The sequence below is a fragment of the Alligator mississippiensis genome, chromosome 9, assembly GCF_030867095.1.
Source record: "Alligator mississippiensis isolate rAllMis1 chromosome 9, rAllMis1, whole genome shotgun sequence".
Classification (NCBI taxonomy): Eukaryota; Metazoa; Chordata; order Crocodylia; family Alligatoridae; genus Alligator; species Alligator mississippiensis.
The window spans coordinates 48,196,451-48,218,383 of record NC_081832.1 but is presented as its reverse complement, the minus strand read 5'-3'; the positions used below and the strand labels follow the sequence as shown (position 1 = coordinate 48,218,383).

Genomic DNA, 21,933 nt, shown 5'->3' with positions numbered 1-21,933 from the left:
ATCCCTACCCGATGTGCTATGCCGCACAGTTGGTATCACTAAATGGCTCTGGCCCCACAATGGACCTAATTCCTTGCCTGCCTGGCATTTGGACCCGACCTGGATCCCTCCTACTCAGGCGGTCTACTTCGCCCTCATTCTGGGCACCAAAACTCCCTAAGCCCTTTTTTCCTCATGGATGTGGCCTCCTCCAGGACCTTCAGCCTCACTGGCCCTGGCCTTGCCTCTAGGCCAGTCAGGACTCCCAGCCTCTAGCCTTGGCTGTCCCTTGCAGTGGGCACTCTGGCCCTTTGACCAATCTGGTCCTGGCCCCAGCATGGGTCAACAAGGTTATTTTAGGTAGGTTCTGAGCCATTTGCCCTCACAGTCTCATATGGGTCCACCTTCATGGGCCCCTCCTAACACATCTCACTCTCTACTCAGGCCAGCCTCTGCACAGTCCTTTGGGCTCCCTTATATGGACCCTACTCTACACAGCCCACATAAAGTCCTTCAGGCCTGCCATATAGACCCTACTCTATGCAACCTGATCAATCACGCTTACACACCCCCTCACTGGGGCCAATACTCCACCCCTTAGTGGGGCTACTACACCACCCTCTCACTGAGGCTCTTGGGCCTTATACCCCCTGGGTCTCAGGCCTCATGACATGTCTGGACCCTCGCCTGTCCCCTCTACAGGGTAACTCACCAGGCTGTGGGGGTTGAAGCTATATGGTGCCCCATACATTTCACTAGGGAGGCACTGGTATGGCATTTCCTGGGGACCACCCCACCACAGGCAGCCCCATCACACTACCCAACCCCAGCAAGTTGTAGTTTTAGGTCATTCCCCAGGACTAGGAATCTCCTCCATCCCCAAAGTTCCTACCCTGAACCTCCTGGTGCTCTGGTGTAGTGCCCGAAGACTGGAAGAAGGCCAATGTGGTGCCTATCTTCAAGAAAGGGAGGAAAGTGAATCCAGCTAACTATAGGCCCATCAGCCTGACTTTTATCCCGGGAAAGATCTCAGAAAAGTTTATTAAAGAGGCCATCCTTAATGGACTGGCCGACGCCAACATCCTGAGGGATAGCCAGCATGGGTTTGTTGCTGGTAGGTCTTGCTTGACCAATCTCATTTCCTTCTATGACCAGGTGACCTATCACCTGGACAAGGGAGAAGAGATTGATGTCATATATCTTGACTTCAAAAAAGACTTTGATCTGCTATCCCATGATCACCTCTTGGCAAAACTGGCTAATTGTGGCCTTGGGTCCACCACGATCCACTGGCTGGGAAATTGGCTCAGTGGTCGGACCCAGAGGGTGGTAATTGGTGGAAGTCAATCGTCATGGTGTCCTGTGACCAGTGGGGTTCCCCAAGGCTCTGTCCTTGGACCCATATTGTTCAACATCTTCATTAATGATGTGGACATTGGAGTCAGAAGCAGACTGGCCAAGTTCACTGATGATACCATACTCTGGGGCAAAGCATCCACACCAGAAGACAGGAGAGTAATCGAGGCTGACCTGGACAGGCTCAGCAAATGGGCGGATGAGAACCTGATGGTGTTTAACACTGAAAAATGCAAGGTTCTCCACCTTGGGAGGAAAAACCTGCAGCATCCCTATAGGCTTGGCAGTGCTACACTGGCTAGCACTATGGAAGAAAGACTTGGGGGTCATCATTGACCACAAGATGAACATAAGCCTGCAATGCAATGCTGTGGCTAGTAAAGCAACCAAAATGCTGGCTTGCATCCATAGATGCTTCTCAAGCAAATCCTGGGACGTCATTCTCCCCTTGTACTCGGCCTTGGCGAGACTGCAGCTGGAGTTTTGGGCTCCACAATTCAAAAAGGATGTGAAGAAGCTTGAGAGAGTCCAGAGAAGAGCCACGTGCATGATCAGAGGTCAGGAAAACAGACCTTACAACGACAGACTGAGAGCCATGGGGGTCTTTAGCCTCAAAAAGCGCAGGCTCAGGGGTGATCTGATGGCCACCTATAAGTTTATCAGGGATGACCACCAGTATCTGGGGGAATGTTTGTTCAACAGAGCACCCCAAGGGATGACGAGGTTGAATGGTTTTAAACTACTGCAAGACCGTTTCAGGCTGGACATAACGAAGAATTTCTTTACTGTCCGAGCCCCCGAGGTCTGGAACAGCCTGCCATCGGAGGTGGTTCAAGCATCTATATTGAACACCTTCAAGAGTAAATTGGATGCTTATCTTGCTGGGATCCTATGACCCCAGCTGACTTCCTGCCCTTCGGGTGGGGGGCTGGACTCGATGATCTTCCGAGGTCCCTTCCAGCTCCAGTGTCTATGACATCTATGAAATCTATGAAATCCAGGTGGGAGCAGCAGCTCTGGCTGGGCAATGTTCTTCTTCTGGCTCCCTGCAACAACTACCAACTCAATTATGAGGGCCTGGGTTTATAGTGAGGCTGCTCAGCCGCAACTTTCAATCCAGAAGCCCTCTTGTGATCATGTGCCTGTCTCATTGTGCTGCACCGCACATGCAGGCTGCTCCACAGCCTGCTCAAATCTCTTAAAGTGGCAGGCACCAAAAGTGCACTACCACACTACCCATCTCTATGCTGCAGAAGATAAGAAAACATCCATATAGGGAAAAAAAAAGGGTCTGCACGTTTTTCAAATGGTTTTAATTTACTTTATTTTGATCCAATATCAGAGTCAAGCTGAAAAATATTGATTTGGGAATGACAGTATGGTTTCCCAACAGTATGATATTTAGATTTGTTCTCACAAAGCTGGTTTTTAAACACAGCAGAAAACTAAGTAATTTCTTTGCTTCTTTATAATAAAATTCACATTTAATATCATCTGCTATACTGTGTCACTAGTTGCCAAGACAAACAGTGCAGTTTGGTAAAATCAGTAGCAAAAATGGTTTGAAAGGGGTTGGATTATAGATGAAGGATTTGTTTATCATCAATGCATTGATGAAACCACCTACCTGTAAAGATCCTGCACTGTTCCCATAGTTCCATGTCTGGGCAGTAACACCTACCAGTTCCTTCACTGAGATGATAATGTCCCAGACCAAGGGTCAGTAACCTACAGCCTGTGGACTGGATCTGGCTCAAGGACCCACTTTATTTGGCTTGTGGCCATGGGGCTCTCCCCATGCCATTATAGGGAGAAGCAGCAGTTGCAGGAACTCTTCTTGTGCTGCCTCAGGAAGAAGTCCTAGTCCTAGTGCTTGCCCATTCACCCTGGCCCAATATGGGTCATTCTGATTTATAATCTGAAAACCACTACTCCAGACTGTTGTCAATCACTGCCTTGAACTGTTTAACAGTCTGTCAATCTCATACAGTTTATACTGCTGAACCAGTTACTTGTTGCAGCAAATCAAATGCTCTGTCTGACAGGTAGCATCAAAATGCCTCTTGTGCTGGATGAGGTTGAGGTATAGAGACCCAGAGCCAACCTGCTCTATTCACAACTGATCAAAACAGCCTTTGATGGAAGAAAGAAAGGCCTTTTCCAGAATGTGACTAGAGATTTTGTATCTCTGTGATAGACACGAGATAAAAGGCTGCGCTCTTGTGATGAAAGGATTTATTGTTATTTATTTATTCTTTAGTTGCTGTATACAATTAATCTTTAGGGAAAAGCAGATGCTTTGAAGGGAAATAACACAACAAAGTACTTTGAGTTTAGTGAAGGTTATATTTATAGAACGATACCACAACTAGAGATCAGTGCTCAGTACTTGTTTCCTATGCAAACTGAAGTCTGAAGAATGCCAGTGCCACAGATAAGTCATCCCGTATGTTTGACATCCCTGACCTAAATAATGAGTAGTGACAAATTGCAGTAAACCCAATAAATAAAAATATAAATAATCATTTTAGCATTTTACACATATGCTTAACTACTCCGGCTATCCCCACTAAAAATCAATGGAACTACTCAGTCGTAAAATTCACCAAATGAATGTTTGCAATATCAAGGCCTATGTGAACAATCCATAGGCATTTTTTATCCCAGCTACTCACCAAATCCTTATAAATAATGTATATGTTAAGGCTGATATTTTTCAAACTTGCCTAAGGGATTTGAATTCCTAATTCCATTAAGGAAGAGGGACTTATGGGTTCAAATGCCCCAGACAGATCTGAGGCTCACAGTTTAGAAAGTAAAAATCAGAGAATGAGTAATTCTAAAATAGATAAATATATAATAATTCTAATAGTAGTAATTCTAAAATAGATGAATACATTACTTGACCAACTCTGCATTAGACATTGTCATCATCTAACTAGGCTGATGATATCTGACAGCAAGTATTATAGCTGTTGTTTAGAAACCTGGAATATTGCCTTTAAAGTTCCAGATGCTGAAGCATGAGTCTGTATGGACATATTAACTCAAATATTGTAGGCAAAAACATTTAATATTTACAAAAAAGTTCTCTTCACCAAGCTTTTGAGATACTGCACAAAAATTGAGGCCATGATTGAATCTCAACCAAACCAAATGGCCCAGAAAATGCATCCATTCTTACAAACTGTCAAAGAAAGGAGAGAGAGAAAACAAACATAGATGGTTGGCTTGAAAAAACAAGGCTTTTTATGGATGAATATAACTAGATTACCAAAAATTAGGGTGCTTTTAAGAACAGTGGTAGTGGCGTTTTTCTTCTCTGCTTACTAAAGTTACAAATCATGCATATAGTACATTTGAAAAAAACCTCTTTTATTTTCTTGTTGTGGGATTTGCTCCCTCTGGTGGTTAGTTTAAAATGTTATTTTTTCAGTTCTTTCAAAAGTACAAAAAAACCCTAATGGATGAATAAGAAAGCTTTCTATGTAGATTTTGATATCAAATCCTGGTATATTCATTCATTGCAACACTTTATTTTTATTTTCTAATGTGATTTAGGCATTTAAAAGCCTAAGTTCCAATAACTTTCACTAAGACTTAGTGTTCTTGGTGTCTAAATCATTGGTGAAAAGTTAAACTTCAGCATCAAAGTGATGTCACAGATTTAAATATCTTTCTCCTTGTATTCTAAATACAACTAAAGGCACCCAGAAGAGAGATTTGGTTGCAGTGAAGGTAAAAAATTTCTGAATAGTGCACAGAAGACTACAATTAAATGCAATATTTAGAGACACAGAAACAAGAATTGAGAATAATGCTGGTAATGGTATAAGTGTTATGGTCTTATTTGAATTATTATGTTCAGTTTTTTGTTTCTGTCTAAAAAGGATATAGCAAAAAAGAGAATATTCATATTTAATAATGCAAGAAGATCAAATTAAATTGAAAGAAAAAACACAATAAACCTGACTTGAAAACAATTTATTTTCTTGCATGTAACCTGAATCTTGTCCCCCAAAACCAGCTGATGGAAACTAGGATGCACCTTTGTGTGAGAAATATGAATCCTTGTAAGTCAGGAAATGTGGCAGTGGAGGGCAGTGGCAGCATTAATTGCCATGGCTCTCAGAGCCTTAGCAAGTGGCAGTTAATGCTGCTGCTACCCCCAGCTGCCAAATTTCTGGGCTCTTGGGAAGCCCCACAGCTAGATGACATGTCCCTGTGCACTGAATTGGATCAGCATGTGGCATTGGTCCATGGCTAGACCTGGTGCATAACTCCAGACCTGGCACAGTGGGTCAGACCAGGTATGTGGCTCCAGACCAGACCCAGGGCACAGGGTCAGCCTATAGGCTCCATCCAGCACATGGAGCTGGCAGTGAGCACAGGAGCAGGCTCGAATCCCTACTTGCTGCTACTCAAGTTACTATAAAGATATTTTTTGGTCAAGCTGCCTTTAAAAAACAAGGTTCATATTATACACAGGGACATGCTGTATGTGAGAAAATACAGTACAGGCAACCCCAGCTTAGAGCATTTAATTGGTTCCTGAAAAACTGTGTGTTAAACAAAACAAGTGTTAAGTTAAAAACCGAAAGTATTTGACAACCCAAGATGGTGACCACAATTGTTTTTAATGACCCAAGATGGTGACCGCAAGTGTTATAATGAAACTCGGTGAGCGCCAAGTGAAATCAGGTATTAATTTAAAATGAGTGTTATAGTGAAAAAGCACTAAGTGAAACAGCGTTAAGCAGGGGTTGCCTGTAGTACTCTTTTACACTGCTTACCTGGGGAGCTCTTTATCACAAGCTAGTAGTAAGGGCAAGTCCCTACTTAAGTTCCAAGGACTGTAGCGTCCAGAAAAGAACTGGATAATTGTATATATGAGAACTTCCAGAATACAATTGCACAGAATACATTGGTTTTAGAGGAGACGTAAAACAGAAATTGTAGGGTACATGCCAAACTCTAATTAATAGAATTAGGAAAAAAGTTTCTTTACAGAGAAGTTGTTTTGTAACTGGTCACTACTGCCTTTCTTACACCTTCCTCTGAAACATCTGGTACTGACCACTATTGGAGATAAAAGCCTGGACTATGTGGACCTTGAGGGCGTGTCCACACATGCAAGCACATGCGCTTGTACAGCTCAACTAGCAGCAGTGCAAATTTGAGCTGGGGCTTCTTGCCTCAGCACACATGCCCAGACATGCACTTTGGTGTGGGGCAAGTTGTGCCACTTGGGGCAAAATAACCCTGCCTGGCTCCTCCCAGATCTGCAGCCAGGGGGAGCTAGAGCCCAGGGCCAGCACCTGTGCTGTCCCTAGCAGTATAAAAAGCTGCCCTGTCCTGGACCCATCAATATAAAAAGCTGCCCTGGCAAGTAGCTCAGGGCTTTTTGCTCTCAGGAGCTTCTGGAGCCTGGCCAATTGGTACCTGGGGACACTACCATCTGGACTGCTGAAGCAGCCCTGAGAGTTCCCTGCACCCTCTACCCACTGCAGCGGTCTGGCACTGGGGGCTGCTGCCTGGCTGTGACCTGCTGCACACCTGCCAGACCCAGATGGGGACTGCATAGCCAGTAGAGGCATCTGCCCCTCTGGGCCAGCTGCCAGGGGGCTGCGGCTGCAGAGTTGGTCTCTGTGTGGCACTACTGCCATGTGCGCCCCCTGCCCAGCCATCTGAGCAGGTATCACCCAGAAGATGTTTCAGGTGTCGTGGCCTGCTTTGAACTGTCAAAGCATGACCTCCTGGCCCCAATTGGCCAGGAGGTCAGCCACCTCCAGCTGGGTCCAAGATGCCAGCTCTGAGCAGGCAGGGTTGTGTCACTGGCCTCCCTAGCAGCAATTCTGGTGTTCCCTATTGGAAAACTGAAAATTCCCTGGTAAAAAAAATCCCAAAGTCATTCTGTACAATACCCCCAAAATCCATGTTCCTCCACAATTAAAATAAAAGACCACTAGAGAGAGAGCAATCAGTTGGGCAATGTTTTATTGAGATATCTACAGTGTGAAAGCAATTTGGAAGACTACCAGTGTCTCTGTCATAATAATAAAGTGAATTTTAAATATATCTTTCATGAATTCATGAATACATGAACGTATGTTTTGCTGCCCCCCACAGGGCCCTCCCCAGGGACCAAATGGCCCCCGCAGGGGCTACCACCCCCTGCTTGCTCACCAAGTCCCCTGAATTGCTACCTTGCCTGGCCCCATCCCCCAGTGGCTCCTGCAGCCCCCTCCCCAATACCTGCCCCACCCAGCCCCAGCCCCCACTTGCACCCCCCCTCCCCCCCTGCAGCCTCCAGAACTTTAAAAAGAAAAAAAAAAAGCCTCTACTCACTGGAGGAGCAGGGGCTGTGGGCGCTCTGGGGCCTCCTGGCAGAGCCCCCCCTCCATGCAGCACGGGACAGCTAGGGGCAGCACGGTCTGGGCTGGAGCCGCTGAAGCCAAAACCCTGTCCCGTGCTGTGCAGGGGGGCCCCAGTGACCCCTGATGGCAGCTAGAACTGTCAGTAAGTGCCGGGGGGGGGGGTTGTTGTATTTTTTATTTCCCAGGATGCTGGGGTGGGGGGCAGGGAGGGGGGTTCAGGGGGCTGGGGCCAGGTGAGGTAGGGATTGGGAAGCTGGGGGGAGAGGGCAGGGCTGGCAGGGGTCCCCCGCTATGGTCCCCTCTCCCCTCATCCAGCCCCTCCCACCCCTTATTTACCAGCACTGGAGCTTGGGTTCAGCTCCCTGCTGGTAGGCAGCGTGCTTCAGCACCAGGGCGACAGCTAACTATTGGCAGCCAGAACGTCTCTGTGGAGGACCCAGCCTCTGGTTGCCTCAGGGCACCCTGCCCCACTTTTTTTCTCTGCAGGGTTTTGACCCCTTGATATCCAGGGGTCTAATTTTGCCCCTGTGCTACAAGTTTTCAGCACGGGAAACGTTTTCTTGTTCCTGCATGTGCCTCTTACAGTGTCTCAGGGGAGTTTGAGATGCTGCAAGAGGCACGTGCAGGCTCATCTAGACATGCCCTGAGTCTGATTAAGTATGGCCATTCATAGATTCCCATATAAAAGAATTAGATCAAGTTATGGTAAGAGACACAGGAACAGTATACCATTAAATAGTCACTACGCTTGCAAATGACACTCATTGTGTTCCCTCCTTTCGGAAACTACCAGAAACCAGCCAGAGCAGCACGATATATAGTTGCATTTGGTGTAGCTTTCATAAAGGCAGTTACTGAGGTCCAGCTGAGCCTGTGGGGTTCTTCATGTTATTGTTTGGTCGTGGAAACAGCAAAAGGCATGGCAAACTTTTTCTAATCTGTTTTTGCCCTCTCCTATAGCATCAACTCATAAAACAGGAGTGCAAAGTATTTCCTTTTATTTGTATTGATGTTTTCCTTACTCTGTTATAAAGCAGTTAAAACTTACCATGTTTACGTATAAGATTATTTTCTTCCTGTTTTTTTGCAGCTCCTGTTATTTCTTTGCCTCCTCAAGATGTCGAGAATTTCACAGGTAATGACATAATTTTTGGCTGTGAGGTGTCAGCCTATCCTATACCACACCTGGAGTGGAAGAAAAAAGGGAATAAAATGTTTCTGCCAGGAGATGATGCCCACATTTCAGTCCAGGTAGATTGCTTATTCCACTCACCATGGTATATATTATCAAATTTGGGGTCAAGGGTGGAGGTTTCACAGGAGTTTACTGTTATTATTGCCTTTTTCCTGTTGTTTCAGTAGATAACCCAGTTTTTCCACACATAAATAACAAGGTGTAAAACTGTTGCAAAGGCTATAGTGGTTTGATAAGTAGATTCTCAACAAGGGACCTGATAGTAAGATTACATATTGGACCTTACAAAAACAGTGCATTAGCAAGTGCTTCATGAGAGAGGACAGTATATCTAGAAGAAACAATAACACCAAAGTCGTCATAGTCTTGGCTCTCTTTGAAGCATCGGTTCCAGATTCTGTTGTCCTCACTGTGACAGGGGGCCTCCTGGGGCCGAGCTCCGTGGCCCGCCCGCCTGTAACCGTGACAGGGGGCCTACTCAGGGCCAAGCTCTTCATGGCCTACCCACCTATCTCTGGGCAACCGCCCGCTTATCTCGCCCACCACAGCTTTGATGATAATTGATTCATTAAGATGTCAATTAAGCAGGAGGCTACCCATTGTAATGCCCTGATGCCAGGGGGCGCTCTGCGGCTCCTACCTCCCCTAATACCGCAGCCCAAGCCTCGCAGATGACATCTTGGTGTTCATCTAATCACCAGCCCCACACTGGGCCCCAGAATCATCCAAACAGGACCCCTCTATGATCCCTCCAATCAGGCGGCCTCTCCGCCTTCATCCAGGCTACTTAGCCCCCCCCAAAGCCATGTTCCCCTCTCGGGTGTGGTCCCCCCGGGACCTTCGGCCACTTGCCCTGGCCCACCTCCAGGCCAGTCGGGACCCCAGGCCCCCGGCTCTTGGGTGTCCCTTGCGGTGGGCCCCTGGCCCTTTTGACTCTCATAGTCCTGGCCCCAGGTTGGGCCAGTCGAGGGTACTCTCCCTTTGGGCTGGGTCTCTCTAGCCCCTCGCTCGCATCCTCGGGCCTCACCGTGCCACTACTCCCTTTCTCCTAGGGGCAACTGCAGCACCACACCCTGTACTCAATCACGCTCTCGGGGTCCGCCCTCTCTGGGCCCCTCACAACACTGGCCCTCTGGGCCCCCCAACAACACAAGGGTAACCCACCCAGTGGTGGTGGGAGCTAGGGGTCAAGGCGCCCTGACCCGCCTTTCACCGGGGTGGTAACTGGCCTGGCATTTCCTGGGGGCTCCTGCGCCACTGAGAGCCCCACCAGACCACCCACTCCCGGCAGGGTGCAGTTTCAGGTCATGCCCAGGACCAGGAGCCTCCTAACCATCCCCTTGCAGCTCCCCCTTATCTCCAGGTTGTTCTCAGCAGCCCTCCGGCCAGGCAATGTTGCTGCCTGGCCTCCTGCAGCCAAACTGCCCTGTTTAAATAGGCAGCTGCTGTCTCCAAAATGGCTGCCCTAATCAGGCACCTGGAGGCTGCCAGCTCCAGGCCCTTAAAGTGGCAGACACACCCTGTGCTCTGCCACACTCACCAAGCAAAACTTCTATTGATTTCATTGAAATTTGTGTCTCTATAATGTCTGTACTTATCCATTTCTCAGATTACTTGTAATTACATAGTCATTGCTAGAATAAAAGCCACACACTCTTGATGGTGTGTTTGTGTTTACTCAGGCAAGAGGTGGCCCTCAGAAGAATGGTGTGACAGGCTGGCTGCAAATTCAAGGCCTCAAGAAGTCAGATGAAGGTGTCTACATCTGCCATACAAAAAACAAATATGGTACTACATATGCCTCCGCAAGATTAAAAGTCATTGACGGTAAATTATTTTGATATGAAGGATATACAAGTATATGACTGATATTTGGTTTCCACACACAGGATTTAGATGCTACATATGGTTACCTACACAGGAAATTCAAATCCTCCATTTTTTGGAGTGTAAGCTGATGTTTGGGAGCATGAAACCGGCAATTACCCAACAAAGGATGTATTACTACAGTCTGTCAGGTAGCCACCGGGTAGAAACGTGTGCTCTTACGTCCTGACATACACCGGTCCCCTCAGGATGACTGGATCCCGGTTTGCTCAGTCTACATGGGGTCCAGTGCTTTCTCTTCCCGCCTGCCATGACTTTGATGATTAAGAAGTATTAATGAGAGGGAGGTGGTGACTACCCGCCTCCACCTAGACCGACTGTTGAGCTCCACCCGGCTTTCAAGGTTTTGGGAGAAGGGATGGTACCTGAATTAACCAGTCCAAAGCAGCTCTTTCTTTTCTCCTTTTATTTATTATTTTTGCTCTCTTTTTTTTCCGTGCAAGCCTGAAGGGTTTTCTTTTAGTCCTGGGGTGGGGGGAGAGAAAAGAAAAAAAAAAAGGACTGCATCCCAGACATCCTCTGGGGCTCTTTGGAGGCTCCTCTGTGGCTCTAGGGTTTTTCCCTGCAGCTCTAGGGTTCCTTCCCCTGGCTCAGGGCTTCCCCGCTCTTCTTTTCTAATTGAGGCCGTGTCTGGCCTAATTCGCGGCACACAACCACTTAATGAGCGTGGGAACTTTCATCTTCAGCGGAGCGGCTGGGGGGAAGACTGTCTCTGTCTCTCTTGCGCCGGTGGCAAATGATTCGCCACTCGCTCCTGCAGCGGGGCCGTTGCTGCCTCTTCAGCGCCCTCCCAGACTTATCCTGGCGGTAGGGCATTCTCCCAGCATCTCGGGATCCCCAGCTCTGTCCACCTGCACACCTGCCATCCAGCCTGTCCCCCATTTTGCCTCATCTCTGGCCCCTGGATATTGCTTCAGCTGCAGGCTCCCACCAATCCACCTCACTTGCTGAGGTGGTTAAGGCAGGCGGGTGGATAGGGAGCGCTCGCCGCAGCACCGATGCCTCCGTGCAATACAGACCGTGCTCCTGGCCAGAGGCCTGCCCCAGATGAGTATCGCTCGGTTGCCCTCACAGTGCATGGGTGGTCTACATTCCTGCAGATTTAAATTCACAAGAACTGGCCCTTAAATGAACCTGCAGTTTGTTACAGTAAATACCCAACTGATTTCATAGATTTCATAGACATTAGGGCTGGAAGGGACCTCGGAAGATCATCGAGTCCAGCCCCCTGCCCAAAGGGCAAGAAGTCAGCTGGGGTCATAGGATCCCAGCAAGATAAGCATCCAGTTTCATCTTGAAGGTGTTCAATGAAGGCGCTTGAACGACCTCCGGTGGCAGGCTGTTCCAGACCTTGGGAGCTCGGACAGTAAAGAAATTCTCCCTTATGTCCAGCCTGAAACGATCTTGTAGTAGTTTGTGACCATTCGACCTCGTCATCCCTTGGGGCGCTCTGCTGAACAAACATTCCCCCAGATACTGGTGGTCACCCCTGATAAACTTGTAGGTGGCCATCAGATCACCCCTGAGCCTGCGCTTTTCCAGGCTAAAGAGCCCCAAGGCTCTCAGCCTGTCATCGTAGAGTCTGCTTCCCTGACCTCTGATCATGCGCGTGGCTCTTCTCTGGACTCTCTCAAGCTTCTCCACTTCCTTTTTGAATTGTGGAGCCCAAAACTGGACGCAGTACTCCAGCTACGGCCTCACTAAGGCCGAGTACAGGGGGAGAATGACGTCCCGGAATTTGCTTGAGAAGCATCTATGGATGCAAGCCAGCGTTTTGGTCGCTTTACTAGCCGCAGCATCGCATTGCAGGCTCATGTTCATCTTGTGGTCAATGATGACCCCCAGGTCTCTTTCTTCCTTAGTGCTAGCCAACATAGCACTGCCAAGCCTATAAGGATGCTGCAGGTTTTTTTTCCCAAGGTGGAGAACCTTGCATTTATCAGCGTTGAACACCATCAGATTCTCGTCCGCCCACTTGCTGAGCCTGTCCAGGTCAGCCTGGATCATCCGCCTGTCTTCTGGTGTGGATGCTTTGCCCCAAAGTTTGGTGTCATCTGCGAACTTGGCCAGTCCGCTTCTGACTCCAGTGTCCACATCATTAATGAAGATGTTGAACAGTATGGGTCCAAGGACAGAGCCCTGGGGGACCCCACTGGTCACAGGACACCACGATGAGTGACTTCCATCAATTACTACCCTCTGGGTCCGACCCCAGAGCCAATTTTCCAGCCAGTGGATCGTGGAGGACCCAAGGCGACAATTGGCCAGTTTCTCCAAGAGACGATCATGGGACACCAGATCGAAGGCTTTTCTGAAGTCAAGATATATGACATCAATCTCATCTCCCTTGTCCAGGTGATAGGTCACCTGGTCGTAGAAGGAAATGAGATTGGTCAAGCAAGACCTACCCGCGACAAACCCGTGCTGGCTATCCCTTAAGATGTTGGCGTCGGCCAGTCCATTAAGGATGGCCTCTTTAATAAACTTTTCTAAGATCTTCCCCGGGATAGAAGTCAGGCTGATGGGCCTATAATTAGCCGGATCCACTTTCCTCCCTTTCTTGAAGATAGGCACCACACTGGCCTTCTTCCAGTCTTCAGGCACTACACCAGAGCGCCAAGAGTTTTCAAAGATCCGCGCTAGAGGCTGGGCTATGATGCTCGCCAGCTCCTTGAGTACCCTGGGGTGAAGATTGTCAGGGCCGGCTGACTTGAAGGTATCCAGCTTCTCAAGATATTCCTTCACAAAGTCAGCATTAATGGAGGGCAGGGGATCACCCTCACCCGGACTTCCCGGCCCTGTAGCGGGCATGGGCGTCCCATGGGGCTGAGGAAAGACCGACGCAAAGTACCTATTTAATAGGTTGGCTTTTTCCTGGGCATCAGTTGTCAGTTGCCCCATCTGGTTCAGCAGGGGTCCAACGTTGCCCCTGCTTTTCCTCCGGATCCCCACGTATCTGAAAAAGGACTTTTTATTGTCCTTGATGCTCAAAGCTAGCTGGAGTTCAGTTGCAGCCTTGGCTTTCCTGGTCAGCTCCCTACAGGACCGGACCAGTGCAGAATAATCCTCCTTGGAGGTGACTCCCATCCTCCATCCTTTGTAGGCCTTTCTTTTTAGCCTCAGGAGGTCTGCTAGGTCCCTGGAGAGCCAGGGGGGCTGCTGTGCCCTCTTGCTGCCTTTCCTCCGAGATGGAATAGACTTAGTTTGTGCATTGAGGATCGCTCCCTTGAGGAGCAACCACTCTTCTTGAACTCCCCTCTCCCTGTGGTCACAGTCCCTTAGGGCCTCACTGACAAGCCTCCTGAGCTTGTCAAAGTCGGCTTTCCTGAAGTCAAGGACTTGCGTGTTGCTGACTGACTTGCCAGCTTTTCGGCGGATGGTGAAGGTGATCAGCTCGTGGTCACTGTCACCCAGCTTCCCATCGATCACTAGGTTGCCGACTAGGTCATCCCCAGTAGCCAGCACCAGGTCGAGCAGCGCTTTGCCTCTCGTTAGCCCATAGACTTCTTGAGTCAGGTAGAGGTCATCCATGCACGAGAGGAAGCTCTGCGACCGCTCAGATTTTGCTGAGCGATCCTCCCACGAGATGTCTGGGTAATTGAAGTCACCCATGACAACCATGGTCCTGGAGCAAGCTGCCTCAGCCAGTTCCTGGGCAAACTCCTGGTCAAGCTCAGGACTTTGGGTGGGAGGTCTGTAATAGACTCCCACCATTGTGTCCCCTGTGCCGTGTTCCCCACGGATTTTAACCCAGAGGGTCTCCAGCCGTCCACCCTGGTCACCAATATCGGCTTGCAGGGATGCATAGCTTTCTTTAACATAGAGAGCTACACCCCCGCCCCTTTTCTCTATACGATCCCTCCTGTACAGGGTATAGCCATCTATCCCCGTGGTCCAGTCATGGGTGGAGTCCCACCAGGTCTCCGTGATCCCTATGACATCGTAATTGTTTGCACTGAGCAGGAGAATGAGTTCCTCCTGCTTATTCCCCAGGCTCCTGGCATTAGTGTACAGGCAGGCAAGTGCCCCCTGGGGGGCTCCTTCCTTGCCCACAGATTTTACCAGGGCTGGGGCAGGGGTGGGCTCCCTGAAGCGCCGTGATCCGCTGGCTTTGCAAGGATTGCTCAGCGGGCCAGCAGTGGCAGTAGTCCCCTCGTCCCCCAACGGGCTTAGTTTAAAGCCCGGTGGAGCAGGTCAGCCAGTCTGGCTGAGAAGAGCCTGCTCCCTAGGGGAGAGAGGTGGAGACCATCTCTTCCCAGCAGCTCACTGCCTCTCTCGCCAAAGAGCAGGCTGTGGTCATGAAAGCCAAAGCCTTCCTGACGACACCAGCGCCGCAGTCTTTGGTTGACCACATAGGTCCTCCTGTCCCTTCTCAGCCCATAGCCTGAGACTGGGAGGATGGATGAGAACACCACCTGTGGCCCCAGACCCTTAAGCCCCGCTCCCAAATCCCTGTAGCGCCTCATGACCTGGCTGGGAGGGCTCCGAGCCGTGTCATTGGTGCCCACATGAATAAGGAGCATGGGATAGTGGTCTGTGGGTTTGAGGAGCTTGGGGATCCTCTCCGCAAGGTCCCGGATGCGGGCCCCTGGGAAGCAGCAGACTTGCCAGGCTAAGGGGTCGGGGTGGCAGATTGGCCCCTCCGTTCCCCTCAGGAGGGAGTCTCCCACAACAAACACCTTACGTTTTGTCTTGAGGAGAGCAGGGGCAGGAGCTGCAGTTAGGCCCATGTTGCCTGTGGGGGCCGGCAACTCAGCAGGCTCTGCTGGGGCAGCAAGAGGTGCGTACCTGTTGCTCAGTTCTGGTGGGGGAGGGGCCTTGGTGCGGCGGGCCTTAGGGCCCTTGACCACCTTGGTCCATGCCCCTGGCTGGACACAGCAGGAGGTCCCAGAGTCCTCCTTTGGTGTGGAGGGAGACTGTGATCTACCCTCTGCCTCCCGGGGGAGAAGGGCCTGGCAGTAGGAGTCTATCTCCTGCTCGCAGTCCCTGATGGCACGCAGTCTCTGGACTGTGGCCTGGAGCTCCTCCAGCTGGCGCACCAGAGACCCCAAAAGGGAGCAGACCCCACAAGGGGAGGTCGCCATGCTCCCAGGCCCCAGAGCCTGAAAAAGGGACAGGCAGCCCCCGCAGCCGAGAGCCAGGGGCTCCGTCTGCGTGGAGCCCGGAACCAGGGGCTCCGTCTGGGTGGCCGTCTCTGAGGTGCCGGGGGGGGGCCGCGGAGCCCGAGGGGACCCTCGGGGTGCGGCGCGTGCCCATCCGTGTCATGCCTCTGGTAGGCTGGCTACGGCTGGGGCTGTCTACCCTGGGGGGTGCGCAGGCAGGGTCCGGCGCCCACCTGCACTCCCTCCCGCGCGAACTCCGCGCTAACTCACACGCCGGCAGAGAAGCGCGCCTGTTTGCGCAGCCTTCTAGCTTGATAGCTACAAGTGACGTATTAAGATGTGGGTATCTTAACAGGTCTTTTTAAAAAATGTTCAGCTCTAGATAGTTTTAGTCAAAAGTGTATCTGAAATGGACTAAAGAAAAATATGTTAATTGGTTGATATTATGTGGTTTTCCTACAATCTCCACTTTTTCTCGAGTGTGACAGAAGTCACAGTTCTAAAGTTCACAAGACACAACATTCCATCATCTTGAAAAAACCCTTATCTGGTGGGAATTCTGCTCCCAGCTTATTGCTGTAAATGGTTTCATACAGCAAAGTATGTAGCCTTTTACTTTTTGAAAAATTGGGACATGTTGTTGCTTTTTTAGCAGGGTTAGAGACTGAGGTGTAGGAAAGAGATGTGGGAAGTAATCTTTCTATTTAGTGCGTGCACTTTTATTATTGGTCCACTTCTGCAGGTTAAGCTTCCTCTGACTCAAATGACAACTGTGTTTACTTGGCATGTCTAGAATCAGTCAATATTGTTCAAATTTGCCTTTTGTTTGGAGTCTGCCTGTGTCCCAGGCACCAGTAGAGGGTTTGGGATTAAGAGTGTGGTAGGGGGGTAGAAAGGTAAGAAAGGTTTATTGACTTAACAAAAACACGCCTATGCGTAGTATACTAAGATAATGACAGACGATAATAATTCGCGTCAGCAACTTATCGGCAGTTTCCTCTGATGCCTGATGTATGACAAGTTTCCCTTTCCACAAAGCTCAGCGAAGTCAGGCGTCCCTGATCAGTGCTGTCCGAGGGATACCGGGAAGGACCCTAATATTCAGCCTTTGGGCTCCTCAAGATCCACGGGCCCACTGAATCCAGGCCAACAGCTAATTTGTAGTGCCTTTCACAGAGCTGTATCTTCCTTCTAAATCATTTCCGGATGTGCCAGCCAATTTATAACTTCTGAGCTATGCTGATAACTTACAGCCATTCAGATTCAACTGTCCTTAGACTGACCAATAGCAGTACAAGCCTTGCATTCTTCTGATAAGGTTAATTTTAACTATGCCACAGGGCCTACCATCACTTCTTCTATAAGACTTTGCTAAATTTACTAGGCCTCATACTACATAAAAGGCCTTACTACATTTTAGACTTTAATTAGGCTCTTAGCAACAACATATAGCTTAATATCTGAACAAATGACAGAAAAAACACTTGGTCTAATCTTCATAGAGCCTTCAGCAAGCACTTTTATCACACAGACATAATTTTCAGCTGTCACAGCCTGAATCTGGACTTGACCCCGCACAAATATATTTGAGGCTCCTATGAATGCTGGTTGGAGGGGGATGTTGTAGCAAAGTTCAGGTTTCAGGGGCAGCCATGATACCCTCTGGTGACCACACAACCTCTGCCATGCTTCAGCTCCAGAGTACTTTCCGCTTCTTGCTTGCTTCCCACCCCTTAATATATTTGCTGGAGAATCAAAAGGGAGGATGCCTAAGGGTCCTACAGTAATCCCGTCTTCTTGACAGCCAGCAGGTCCCTCCCAGACCCCTCTGGCCTAGTTCTGCCCCTTTCAGGCTAAATAGGTCCTCCAGACCTGTTCATGCCCCATAGGGCAGCTGTAGCCTTAATGGCTCTTCGCACCCTCCAACTTCCCCTACAGCCATGCCTATAGGTATTACTGTTCAGCCATTCTCCCTTCTTGGGGCCTTGGCCTTCCCAGCCTCCACCCCTTTACTCTAGCTGGGCCTTGTAGCCTAGGCCTATGGTTTTGGGCCTGGCTTCCGGGCTCCAATCCTGGTCTCACTCACTTTGTTTCTGGGCCCCTCTGGCCCTGGCTGGATTACCTGGCTATAGTCCTTCCATAGGCTACAACCCTATAAAACTCAAACCCAATCTATGTCTCAAGCCCCTAGCCCCTGGCAAGGCTCAAGACACACTCTCATGCTCTCAGGACTATTGGAACCTCCACCAACCCCTGATAGTCCCAAATCCAAACTGCTGGTTTAAATGATGACAAAGAATGAATCCCTCTGGCTATAACACAAACTCCAAGCCTATTGGCTGTATAACAACTTCTCCCCTGTGCTGGGTCATGTCTCTGTGGTAGCAAGCCTTCAGCACTTTACTTGTATTCCAAGAGCATGCCAGGGCATTCTCTTACAGCCTCCAGATTACGAGCTCTTCTCTCTGCAGCTTGCAGGGCCAGACTGCCTTTTTGGCTCAGACTCTGGGCTTATGAGTTGCCTAAGCCCTGGCCCTTCTAGTCAGGTGGTGCCTCGGCCTGCCACAGGGGTTTCTCCTTAGGGCCTGACAGCTGGTTTCTATGGCAGCTTGTGACTGCTGTTCTAGCAACACCCCACTGCCCAAGCTAGGTTCTGCCCTCCTGTCTTATTGTCTAGTGGCTAACTTTGCAACAGGCGGACTTAACCAGAGTTCTCCTGTCAAAGCTGCAGGTGCACCCCTTTACTCTAATGAGCAGCTCCCTACCTAGACAACAGTGGTTCTCTACTGCTTTCCTTCTTGCATCTGGCCTATATTCTGCTGCCTGGGCAATATCAGCTGCAGTTTCTCTCCTTAAAGTAACAGGAGCCCCATGCTCCCTGTTACAGACTTATACTGACTCCAGTGCTAACCTCATGTGCAGGATTGAACACATTGTTTACTTGTGTTTGGAATGGAGCTTTAAAAGGTGTATTTTCAGTATTTTAATATCCAATTAACAGATATCTTTCTAGAAATCCAAAGTCTTGTTTGTCTCCTTAGTTCTTGTTTCATTTACAATTCTTCTAATTTGGAGCCAATTTATGTCTCGCTATGCAGGTTCATCCTCTGCATTTGAGATTACTGTTGGCAGCCGAATCACAAGCTACAACACAGATTATGAAGATTATTATGACCATGCTGAAGATAAAGAGGAGGAAGATGAGTCTGGAGACTATGCAAATTGAAACAAGACCATATAAGAGTTTAGGTACACTGGCTGTCCAATATCCTTGCCATTCAAGTGTATTTACTAGTATAATTTGTGCAATAAAAAGTCCCATAATTCCCACATACAAACACACCTTTTTGGAATACACTTTTCTCAAGGTGTATTGTGCTGATTACAAGTAATGATATTTTTCACATATACGTTTATATCTCTAGACTGTTGAATAAAAATCTTAAACATACCCTTGCATGTATCAGAAAGATAATCTTTTACATTTTAACTTTTAAAAAAAGTAAGCTCTGAATTTAGAACATTACAATTTGCTTTTTAAAAAGTTCTGAAACGACAGGAAATCATAAACTAATTATCCATTTTTTTATATTTCTGCAGTGAATATGTAGGTACCAGGAAAGTGTTCATGCAGTAGCAACAAAAGTATCTAAGATTGCAGAATACTTTTTTATGTATATTTTCCACTTCATGCTTAATCATAATTTCAAGAGCAGGGGTGGGCATTTATTTCAGCTGGAGGGCTGCTTAGTGAGTTTTAGTGAACTCTGAGGGCTGCAAGGGTAGCCCCACCCCCTGACAAGTGCTCTGCCCCGACCCCTGATCTTTGCCACTGGAAGTCCCTCCCCTAGCCCTCAGAAGTACTTCTATTCAGAGCGGGGGTTGCCATCTCAGAACCAACCCCCACCCCATCATATAACATCTACTATACCATATTTTAATTTCATTTCAATAAATATTTTTCTCCTGATTTACAAGTGTTTCGTCGTGTATATAGAGGTGATTGCATAATAGCCCAAAATAAAGTCTTACTCTTGTATATCAAGTGTGGGGTGTGGTTGGCGGGGTGGGTGTAGGGTTTGTGGGGGAGGGTGTGGGTGTGTAGAGGGATAGGGGGGTGTGGTGGAAGATGTGGATGTTGTGCATGGGTATGGTGGGATGTGTATGTGGGGCCTCCCCACCCCTCTGTATGGCACGCAGCCCCTGCCCCTGGCCAGCAACAACAGCAAGTGGTGGCCTTTGTGGTGCTTATGGCCAATGCAGGCAGAGCCAGTTCTGGGACTTGCATGTGGCAGCAGGGAGTGGGGCCAGGCTGGCCTGGTTCATCATGCAGGGCTCCCCACATCTCACATGCAGCTCCCAAGACCCAGCCAGAGCTAAGTGCTCTGGGGGGAGTGGGGAGAGGGAGTCCCATGCAATGGAACTGGTAACCGGGTCCTGCTTCCTGCTGCCACGTGCAGTCCTAGGACTTGGCCAGAAAGCAGAGAGCGAGGCTGAGCCAGCTTGGCTCCATTGTGCAGGCTCCCTGCTACTCCAGTGGAGTCCTAGGAGCTTCACATGGTGGTAGGGAGTAGGAAAGTCTGCTGGCTCCATTGTGCAGGGCTTCCGCGCAGTGACACGCAAGTGCCAGGAGCTGCAAGAGCCATGGGGAGCCCCATGTGATGGAACTGTGCTGACCTGGGCTGTGCACCCCCACTGCCCTGCTGGGCATGTGGGCCCCACTCCAAACTCTGTGCTCCCACTGGCCCCAGCCCCCTCCTTCCCCTTCCATCTAGTTGCCGCTTTCCCCTGCTTCCCTACCTGCTGCCTGGAGTGCTACAGCAGACAGGAGGAACAGCCGCTAGAGGCTGGGATCACTGAGCAGCTATCCAGGTGGCTGAAGCAGTCCCACCTGGAAGCTGTGTGCTGGCCAAGGCAGGGTCATGGCCCAGGCCCTTCTGCACACAAGGATGGGTGGAAGTAGGTGGTGCTCAGACCCAAGTGGAGCACAGATGGGGCAGCTGCAGGCTGGGCTGGACATAATTAACTGGTGGGAATCTGTCCAAAGGCCAAATTAAACTGCCTGGTGGGCTGGATTCAACCCACAGGCCATATTTTGCCCACCCCTGATCTAGAGAAATTTTTCATTATTGACATGAAATTTTCCATTTTTTAGTTTCTCTCAAAAAGGAGTTGTTTAGTGTGAGGGTTTGTTTTTTTTCAGTTTGGTACACAAAACTATTACACTTTTCCACACTGCATTAAAGAAGTAAGTATCATAATTCAAAGTGCTAAAACGAACTCTATGACTTTCTGCCCATCTTTTTGAATGCACAGTCTCTGGCTCCTTCCAAAACAATTTCTTCCCTAAATCCAACAGTAACATGTATTCCTCTCATGTACCTACAGTATTTGCAATTAAGTGCTAGTCTGGATACAGATCCTATTTGTCAAGGGGCACATCTACATGAGACGTTTACTACGGAGTAGACTAATTAGCTCTGCAGTAAACATCTTGCGTCTACATGTGCGACACTATTAGGCCCTACGCAATTAACTAACTGTACAGCAGGGTAGTACTTGTAAATACAAGTACTACTCTGCTGCGGAACTTTTAACTCCACAGCACCTCATGTACAAATGCTGATGGGGCTGGCTGGGGCACAGGGGTGCTTCAGTGTAGGGTTGCCTGCTGACTAGCTCTACACTGGAGCACCTTCATACCCCAACCAGCCTCTCCGCAACATGTTCAGCTGGGTCAGAACAGCCCCGGGTTGGTAGGCTGACCCTCTCCCTGAGCCCTCTGCCAGCTGGGGCTACTTTGACCTGGCTCAATGTGCTGCAGTCCTGGGGACACGTTCAAATGGCGCACCCAGGAGCAATAAACTCTGACTTGGTATGCACCGGAGTTTACTGCTGCATACTAATAGCACATGTAGATGTGCCAAACAGTGATCTTCATCCAGATGACAAAAATAATTCAGCTTTTTTGGAGATTTCCCAAGATGGTGGTAATTTATGAAATAAAGTTTGTGCCATGATGTAATTAAAAATACTG

General features: G+C 49.0%; 1 protein-coding gene across 2 annotated transcripts in view; it reads left to right on the top strand.

The window, feature by feature from the left end:
* LOC132252484 (kazal-type serine protease inhibitor domain-containing protein 1-like) overlaps positions 1-19,866 on the top strand; it is a 30,905-nt gene extending 11,039 nt beyond the window's left edge. Inside the window, exons 2-4 of one of the 2 annotated variants that reach the window (XM_059733452.1) lie at positions 8,803-8,963; positions 10,590-10,734; positions 18,995-19,866. In XM_059733452.1, the coding sequence (XP_059589435.1) occupies positions 8,803-8,963; positions 10,590-10,734; positions 18,995-19,122 (434 nt within the window). In that variant the 3' untranslated portion in view covers positions 19,123-19,866. The remainder of the gene's footprint in view (positions 1-8,802; positions 8,964-10,589; positions 10,735-18,994) is intronic. The other variant, XM_059733454.1, reaches the window with a different exon arrangement.
* Positions 19,867-21,933: the final 2,067 nt, after the last annotated feature.